Below are 9635 nucleotides of genomic sequence, written 5' to 3'. Positions count from 1 at the left end.
GCTTTAATCTACAGGGGGTCATTTTTCTACGGGGGTCATTTTTTTTTTCACGTGGGTTCTGCAAATTTTTAGGGTGGTGACACTCTTTCTACGGGCAAAAGGGTCATTTTTCTACGTCGAATAATGACCGGGGGTCATTTTGCGCTGTCGAAAAATGACCCCCGGTCATTATTCGATGGGGGTCATTATTCGTCTTTACACCGGACTTACAAAGGCCCAGCGATGCATTGCTAAACATAAAATAATGTTCCAGGATAATCGGCCTATGTATAAATTACATCGCTCATACATTGGTGAACATCGTTCGAACATCGGTTGACTACGGGCCAATGTTTGGTCGAACATCGATAGATGATCGGCCGTTATCTGTTGGACACCACTCAACCCCCCGATGACCTCAGATTCAGCGGATATTGGACGATGCTCGGCCATATCCGTGTAAGATGTGTTAATGAAGGGTTGCCGATGAGGAGCGATGTGAGGCATCGTTGGAGACATCGCTGAATTTTAACTACGAATTATTTCCTACCGATAACCCCACCGATTCGCAAAATGGTCCCAGTCACCGTCCGATCACTAGTGGTGCCCAGCCGGCAACCACGCTATTTTCATCAAAAACGCATCGGTTTCTCATCGTATACTACATCGCTGGATAATGTGACTGATACTTAAACGTGCTCAAAGACAAAATAATGTTAATCTGACAGACGCATTATTTTCTAAACAAATTTTCTCTAAAAATGTAATAAAAAAAATCATCTATGAAGAACAGTTTTTATTTCTTCTTTAAAATAACTTCGTAATCATGAAATGTTTCACCTGTACCCTCTCTTTACTTCAGAGGCTACTTGGACTACAAGAAGCGGGTGTCCTATTACTGGCCGGAGTTTGGGAAGAATGGCAAGGAGAATATTACTGTAGATATGTTACTAAGTCACCAGGTATATACCGCATTTTACATTCCTGAGAACTTTATTTGGCTAAAAAAGGTTAAATTAACGTGTTCATTTTCAAGGAATTCTATGAAGTTAATATATCAATTTCACCAATTGTATCATCAAAAATGTAATATAGACCAACATTTGTTGATATTGACTCTGGAATTCGAAATCAATCCTTAATATTTTATACCCCTGTAATCGAAGATTTGAGGGTATGTAGTTTTTGTCGTGTCCGTCCGTTCGTCTGTCTAGCTGTCTCTCTGTACGTCTGTTTGTCCGCAAAAACTTTAACCTTGCCCATAACTTTTGATTCAGTGAAGCTATGACATTCATATTTCACATGTGTATTCCTTGTGACAGACCTTTTTGGGGGTACTACCAAATTTGACCTTTTGACCTTGACCTTGGAGTTTGTCCGACTTTTACACAAAAAATTAGAACTTTTACTTTGACCTTATCTTTTGAACAGTATATACCAGAACATTTATATATTTTTTTTTACATATGTATTCGTTGTGGAAAGACCTTTCATTAAATACCAACAACCTTAACCTTTGTCCTTGATCTTGGAGATTTCCGTACCTATGAAAAAACTTTAACCTTGGCCATAATTTTTGAAGAATAAGTACTAGGGCTTTCATACTTCACATATATAATTCTGATGAAAAGACCTTTCATTGGATACCAAGAACCTTGACCCTTTGACCTTGACCATGGAGTTTGACCTACTTTCAAAATACAACATTGACCATATTTTTTTAAGGGTTCGGACTAGGGCATTCATTCTTCACAAATTTAATTCTTGTGACAAGATCGTTCATTTGATATCAAGAACCTTGACCCTTTGACCTTGACCTTGGAGTTTGACCTATTTTTTACAAACTTTAACTTTGACCATCACTTTTGAACAGTAGGGGCTAGAGCTTTCATATTTCACTTGTGTAATCCTTGTGACAAGACCTTTCATTGGATATCAACAACTTTGACCCCTTGATCTTACCTTGCAGTTTGACCTACTTTTTACAAACTTTAACCTTGGTCATAACTTTTGAATGGTAAGGGCCAGTGCCTTTATACTTCACAAACGTAATCTCTGAGACAATGCCTTTCTTTAGAACACAACAACCTTGACCCTTTGACCTTGACCCGGAGTTTGTCCTATATATTATAAAATGTTAACCTTGGTCATAACCCTGGAACAAGTGTAGCTAGCGTTTTATATTTTGCATTTCTTGTGAAAAGGCCTTACTTTGGTACCAACATATTTTATCTGCATTTGAGAAAGCTTAACCTTCGCTATGTTGCCATACGGGGGCATCAGTGTTTCACAAACACAACTTGTTTTCTCTAACAATCACCTGAGATTGAAGATTTCTCCTAACATTTTACGAGTTGCAGAGTTATATTTTGGAAAATGATTAGTGGAGTCTAAAAAATACGCAATTTATTTTATTTAGTATATTTTCATTTCCTTAGGGGTCTTTTTTTTTTTACTTAATGCATATTTTCTGTCTCTCCTTTCATTTTTTCGCAGAAGCCATATCATCTTTAGAATATGATTGGCGGTATCCTGTAGGTGTTCATTCATTCAGGTCTCGAATTTTTCATTTTCATAATCAAATACATGTATATCTGGCTTATGAGGGCATCTAATTTATATCTAAAATAATTTTGAATTTATTACCTCTACTGGTCAGAGATCAGAAGAGCTTATGCGATAGTAATGCGGCGTCCGTCCGTCTGTCTGTCTGTCTGTAAACAATTTTTCAAAACGCTACTCCTCCTACAGTTTTGGTCTGATTTTAATATAACTTGGCACACCAGTAGACTACACCAAGGTACATAATTCTTTTTATCGTTTTTGATTTTGATGAACGGTGTTGCCGTGGTTACTAAAAATATAAATTTTTGTGAAATTCTTTCAAAATGCTATGTCTCCTACTGTTTTGGTCTGATTTCAATATAACTTGGCACACAAGTAGACTACACTACGATTATTAGATACACAATTCTGTATATCGGTTTTTGACTTCAATGAACATTATTGCCTTGGTTACTAAAAATAGAAATTTCCGTAAAATACTCCGTAATCCGTAAAGATGCTACTCCAAATACAGTTTTAGTCTGATTATAATATAATGTTGCATACAAGTAGACTACACTAAGAACATAAAGAGATTTAATCAAGGATCATTATTCTATTTATTGCTGTTGTAAAGTTTCAATTCCCAACTGCCTAAATACTTTTCTCTTCCTTTGTTATAAGTACAAACCAGTAGAGCTTCAGTGGCACATGAACAGTTATTTTGCATGGTGAAACTGTATCATTCGGTTAAGAGATTATTCACAGAGGTTTGGAAATATGGCTTAATCCTGTTTATATCAATCTTCTTTTAATTATCCGAATTGAACAGTTTAATTTTGTGGCACCAAACGGTATTTTACATAAACACAAATTATTCTCTTTATACAAGACGAATGACGTGTGGCAAAGGTATAGCTGCTTAAATTATCTGAATTGCTAGCTCAGTATCTAGGGTAAATTTATAATCCGAATCCATATCTTTCATCAAATTCTTAGAAACGTTGTAAGATATTATAAATCGACTTTAACAATGGAGTTATAAAACAAAGTAAATCATACCCAAAGCTCACTAGATTTTACAAGTTTATAATGTTACATATATAAAAGATGTAGTATTATGTAGATTTTACTTAAAGGCCGGGTTATCCATTACAAAAGGAACAATTGATATACGGCTTCTGAAAACAAACCAAACAAAAGTGGAGGAGTTTTTAGAGGAACAGGAGCCGATTTGGAAACCAGGTAGCAATTCAATCTCAGTTGTTTTTTTTTTAAACATTCATACTAGTAATTATATCTTTTAATTTTAAATATAGTAATAACTAGAGGCACTGTGAGCAATGAACTCACTAAATGATACCCCCACCTCCCATATATGAATGTAATGGCAGTGTCCATGTTTTGCTATGGGAAACCAGAGATATGTGTTGGATCAAAAAGTAAAATAAGAGGTGCACAATGGCAACATGTTATAAATATTCTTTGAAAGTCTCATCAAATCATTCAGTGGTATAAGAGGAGTTGCAGATAAGAGATGGGTACTCCAAAGCGTAACAGACGGACGGACTGGCATCCCGATTTTTTGCATTTGTGTAATGTGCCTTACCTCTCGGTAGTCATACCAACTTTCATGGCTGATAGGGATCTTGCTGGACTGAAAAATAGAGAATATTACAAGACCTTTTTCCTTGTGTCAAATCTTGCATCAACCCGATACAACAATATCAGCCCTCTAACAGACACGTGAAACAATCGCACCTTTGAGGGTACATCTTAAGGACAGGTTTTAATCGCTTTCAGCAATGATTTGTAAAATAGTTCATCTAATTTACTTACAGGTACAGCATACTCCTACCATGTAATAACCTTTGGAATGTATGTAGACGTGTTGTTGAGGAAGGCGGATCCAAAACACAGAAATGTTGATCAGATATTTAAAGAGGAAATAGCAGAACCTTTTGGTAATTATTATTTTCATTAATTGGTCTATCTTTAGTTCTCGAGACAAAAATCATATATGTCTCTGCTAAAAAACATTACAAATGTAAAATATTGTTGCAAAATTTTCTACATTGCTAACTATTTATCCAATCTCCTACCACTTTCTGTTTGCAGGAATTGTATTTTTGCGTAATCACCCTGATCTGCCCGCGAAAATTACATTTTTGCATACATTAAGGCTCACGTACAACACTCTGCCTGCTCGCGAAAATTTTATCTCGTTTATAAATTTAAAATAGTTATCTCACAAAAAAATGGCAATGTATTTAAGTAATCTACATGACGAATGTAATTTTTTTTACCCCTCTCTTGAAAAGCAGTTGGGTATATAGTGATGAGGATGTTCGTCTGTATGCTTTAGGATACCCATCTCTTATCCACAAGTCCTCTTAGAGCACTCAATGACATTTAGTTTGATTTTCACAGAATCTCTGTCACACAGTGCCATTGTGACCTTCTATTTTACTTTTTGATCGGATACGTATTTCGGGTTTCTTATTGACAAAGCCAATCTTTCTCTAATATTGAGGGGTATACCTATTTCTTTTCTGGAATTCCTCCTTTACCACTGAATAAGTGTAATTATATGTTCAGATTCTTTACTACATTGTGTACCTGCTATTTTACATTTTGATCTGATACTTATTTTGGGTTTCTCAGAGTGAAACTTGACTTCGCCATATTATAATCAAATGGGAGGCGGGGAGGGTGGTATAATTTTCTTAGCTCAGTGCTCACACGTACCGTACCACGAGTTTTCTATTATATAACAGGGTAGAATATGGTATTCATTGAAATAAAGTTTTAAAATATCATTATATTTAGAATTAGAATATTCATGGATTTTTTTAAAAGACCCTTTAACTTTCCTAATTCTTACCTGTGTGAAATAAAGTAGTTAAGATTGAAAGTGACAATGAAGAAACAAAAGCTTTGGTATGAATTCACAATCACGTATAGTGGAGCCTCATATATCCGAACACCTTGGTTCCTAGTCAATTTTTCCGGATATATGTGAATTGTCCGGATATCTGAATTACCAGTTAAACAAGACATAATAAGGTTTAAAAAAGTCTGCTCCGATGCAAAATCGTCCGGATACTGAAGCATCCGGATATCTGGCTTCCGGATATCTGAAGGACCACTTTAAACAAAATTTTCTGCTTCAAGGAAAATATATTTTAGGAATATTTTCTATTTTTCATTGATTTTTATTGATATTCGAGAAACCTCAAGATAAACGATTTTTTTCCATTTTGTGGAAGAAAATCAATATTAACAATTCTTCAAAGAAAAAAATCTGACAAGTGAAGAAGTCAAGCTTCCAAATAATCAAGTCTAAAACAAAACGCAGATACAGTTATTTTTAGCATAAAAGACAGACATTAAAGATGCTTTTAAGAACCAAAAGAATCAACTGTATCAGTTATATTCGTGTCTCATTTATATCCGTTAGATTAATTGTATGGGGGAATCGGCAAAACCATGAAACAGTCAAGAAATAGACATTAACAGATGTTTAATATCAATAAAATGTAACAATGAATGCATGCTGAATGATTATTATAAAGTCACTGGGTCATATCATTGGTTTTATTTACGCAACTGGATAGTCGTGAAGTAAGACTTACGTCCTTACGTCGCTTTTCAAGTCCCATTGCGAGACTTTGATACATCATTCGAAAGAGACCATATAAACCAAGGTCTTTTGTTGCATGATATGGAACGCCATCACTGCCTTATAGCATACAACTATGCATTTATTATGTCATTTACCATTACGTGATGTGAACATATCTTTGCGTTATGTCTATTTTTATGAGATGATGTGAAAATATCTTAACATCATGTCAATGCTGCATTACATGAAGTAAATGCATTCTTTTATTATGTCAGCACTTCATAACTTGAAGTAAAAAATCCATTATTTGAAGTGGTTATGTGTTTACATTGTGTTAAAACTTTATTACGTGAAATGAATGCTTCTTTACATCATTTCATTTCTTTAATATGCGAGGTCAAAATTGCATTATGTCAAGCAAATTGTGTTTTATAATTAATCTTATCATTACATGAAGTCAAAAGTCCATTCCTTTTTGAGAGTGTATATTTCTATTATATCAAAACATTATTACGTGATATGCATTTATCTTTATTTTAAGTCGGAAGCATCATGATGTGATGTGAACACATCTTACCTTTATGTCAGTGCTTTATTACATGGTGTAAAAAGTGTATAAAATAATGTGAACATATCTTTATATTATATCAAACTTTATTACATTATGTCAAAACTCCATTCCGTGATGTGGATATATAATTACGTTATGTCAACCTTTTCTTATGTGATTTAAAAATATCTTTATATTGTGTTAATTCTTCATCATGTTGATTCCAAAAGTTCATTACCTGATGTAAAAATACATTTTCATTATCTCAAAGCTGTATATGTGGTATATAATGAATGTTGACGACCGTGTTTTAATGACTGGTAAGAGAGGGGGGGGGGGGGTGCTCCTTATTGATTAGGACGAATTTCAGGCACATAATATCACCCCCCCCCCTCTTTTTTCATATATAACTTTACTATAGAAAATGTAATGTTCATGGAAAGCACAGCCCCATCCCCACTTTTTCCTGAAGCATAGTCCACTAAGGGTAATGTAGTATATTTGAGAAAAAAAAATTAGGACTGTTTTTTTTTTCGAGTAGAATTTTTTTTTTGGCTGACCTCCCCTTTCAAAGAAGGAATTAGTAAATTTTTCAACCATTCCAGTGCCAGAATTGTATTACAAAAATCTATATACCAGTCTAAATCAGTTGAATATGCCTTTGCAAGCATGCATGGGCACATATCAGTGGCGGATATGGGAATCTTGAACAAGGAAGGGGGACGGTATATGGTTGGAGACCAAGGGGGGGGGGGGCTCCTAGGCTTTGTAGTTTTATAGAAAAAAAGATTTCAACTTAATTCAGCTAATCTTATGCAATGTCCTACAAATTAAAACCAATAAATTTATTAATCTTATGTATATTTTGGTCACTAAAGATGGAAGGACGGGATTCTTGCCCCCAACCCCAAACCCACCGTTGCACGTTTGTTATACGGTGTGTTAACACTTTAATAAAAAGGAGAGGTAGAGACTGATAAAAAAAAAACATATGACAATGTTCCTAATAAGATAAGAAGTTTAAGACTTCTATAAAAAAAAAACAATTCAAAATGAAAAAATGCTGCTCAACTCATAATATTTGATTTATTTAATTATCAGATTTAAGTAAACGCCATTGAAATTCGAATCTGACTTTAATTCACAGTTACAGTGTGAAGGCATTGCGCTGCACGTTTCAAGATTGTCAATCATTTGTCGCTTTTCGTTTTCATTTAATATGCCATTCCCAAATCGCCGAGAATTTCTTCTACGACTGTTTTCTCTCCCGCCATTTTTAGTGCTGCGGAACGCGGAAAATACGTTATGCTCATATAAAGGCCGAGGATACCCGTGTTCGCATAACGTAATAGTGAATCGACATAATGTAGAAGAGTGCGCACAGTATGATATGAGCTTTCCACATCTGATCAATACGAAATAGCCTAAGATACATGTATGCTGACAAGAGGCTGAGCATTTTTGACACAATGTAAAGATACAATGACATAACGTAATAACGATTTGTCAAAAAGAAAGGGCAAATTCACATCATGAAATTGATTCACGTCGTCATGTAGCATATTGATGACATAATGTAGTAAAAGAATTGACCATATGTGACAATTTTTTGACATCATATAATGAAATTCTGACATTGTATTATAGCGACTTGATATCAAATTAAAATAAATTCACATCAGGTAATGAATTACTTAGACCAAATAGTAGAGAGTGCACATAATGTAATACTGAGTTGAAATTATATAAATGTATCTTAACACCACGTAAAAATCTTTTGACATAATGTCACAAAGAGCTGATATAATGCAATGAAAGATTGCCGCAATATAATTGAAGTGTTAGTAAATGTCATAAAAAAGTTAACATAATGTAAAAGAAAGTTGTCGGAATGTAATAGTAGTGTGTGTAAATGTCATAAAGAGTTGACCTAATGTAAAGGAAAGTTGAGATAATGCAATAGTAGTGTTAGTAAATGTCACAAAGAGATGACATAATGTAATGGAAGGTTTAGACAATGCAATAGTAGTGTGGGTTAATGTCATAAAGAGTTGACATAATGTAATGGAAGGTTTAGACAATGCAATAGTAGTGTGGGTTAATGTCATAAAGAGTTGACATAATGTAATGGAAGGTTGAGACAATGCAATAGTAGTGTGGGTTAATGCCATAAAGAGTTGACGTAATGTAATGGAAAGTTGAGATAATGCAATAATAGTGTGGGTTAATGTCATAAAGAGTTGACCTAATGTAAAGGAAAGTTGACACAATGCAATAGCAGTGCGAGTAAATGTCATAAAGAGTTGACATAATGTAATGGAACGTTGACACAATGTAATCGCAGTGTTCTGCTATAAGGCAGTGATGGCGTTCCATACATGACGTCACGGCATCAGGCTGTATAAGGATTGATATTTACAAGATCCGAATACCTAGAAAGCTAGATTTTGTGCAAGCTGATTTACATTGGAATTCTTTACCTGCAATTTAAAAGAGTCAGTTTTCAGAAAAAAGAATAATATTACTGATGCAAAATACTGTAGTATTTACTTCATTTACGCAAGGTTCTCAAAAACAAAAGTATTGCTCAAAAGGTTTATCACTCCTCATGCAGATATTGATTGATTGAGTCAGGCAACTTTTTAAAAAGCTGGTCCTTGTTGCAGTAGGTGTTGGAAGAAAAAGATCCCTTATTGCTCAAGCTCCAAGTGCAAAGTATTGGTCTAAATTCTAAAATGCCACTTTTCATTGACAATACGGACGTTTGAATACGAGTGAAAAATTCTCGAAAGGAAGTTAAACAAACAAACATACAAACAAAATGAATTAGGTTGGTTTGCCTGATAAAGAAATAATTAAAACAAATGAAAACGACACATAATTTTTACAGATATTGACATCCACTATGGACTGCCAAGAAGCGAGCTGCACCGTAAC

At 34.4% G+C, this 9635-nt stretch overlaps 1 protein-coding gene across 1 annotated transcript; it reads left to right on the top strand.

The window, feature by feature from the left end:
- Nucleotides 1-841: 841 nt before the first annotated feature.
- On the top strand, nucleotides 842-4487 carry LOC134253981 (beta-lactamase domain-containing protein 2-like; the record flags this gene model as incomplete). Its single annotated transcript, XM_062736557.1, has 3 exons — nucleotides 842-941; nucleotides 3663-3768; nucleotides 4365-4487. Coding segments are annotated over 3 exons (329 nt in total), but the record flags the coding sequence as incomplete, so codon positions are not given.
- Nucleotides 4488-9635: the final 5148 nt, after the last annotated feature.

Source organism: Saccostrea cucullata, unplaced genomic scaffold (assembly GCF_032062105.1).
Source record: "Saccostrea cucullata isolate Sc308-1 unplaced genomic scaffold, CSIRO_AGI_Scuc_v1 ctg18605, whole genome shotgun sequence".
NCBI lineage: Eukaryota > Metazoa > Mollusca > Bivalvia > Ostreida > Ostreidae > Saccostrea > Saccostrea cuccullata.
This window is presented reverse-complemented; position numbering and strand designations above follow the sequence as displayed.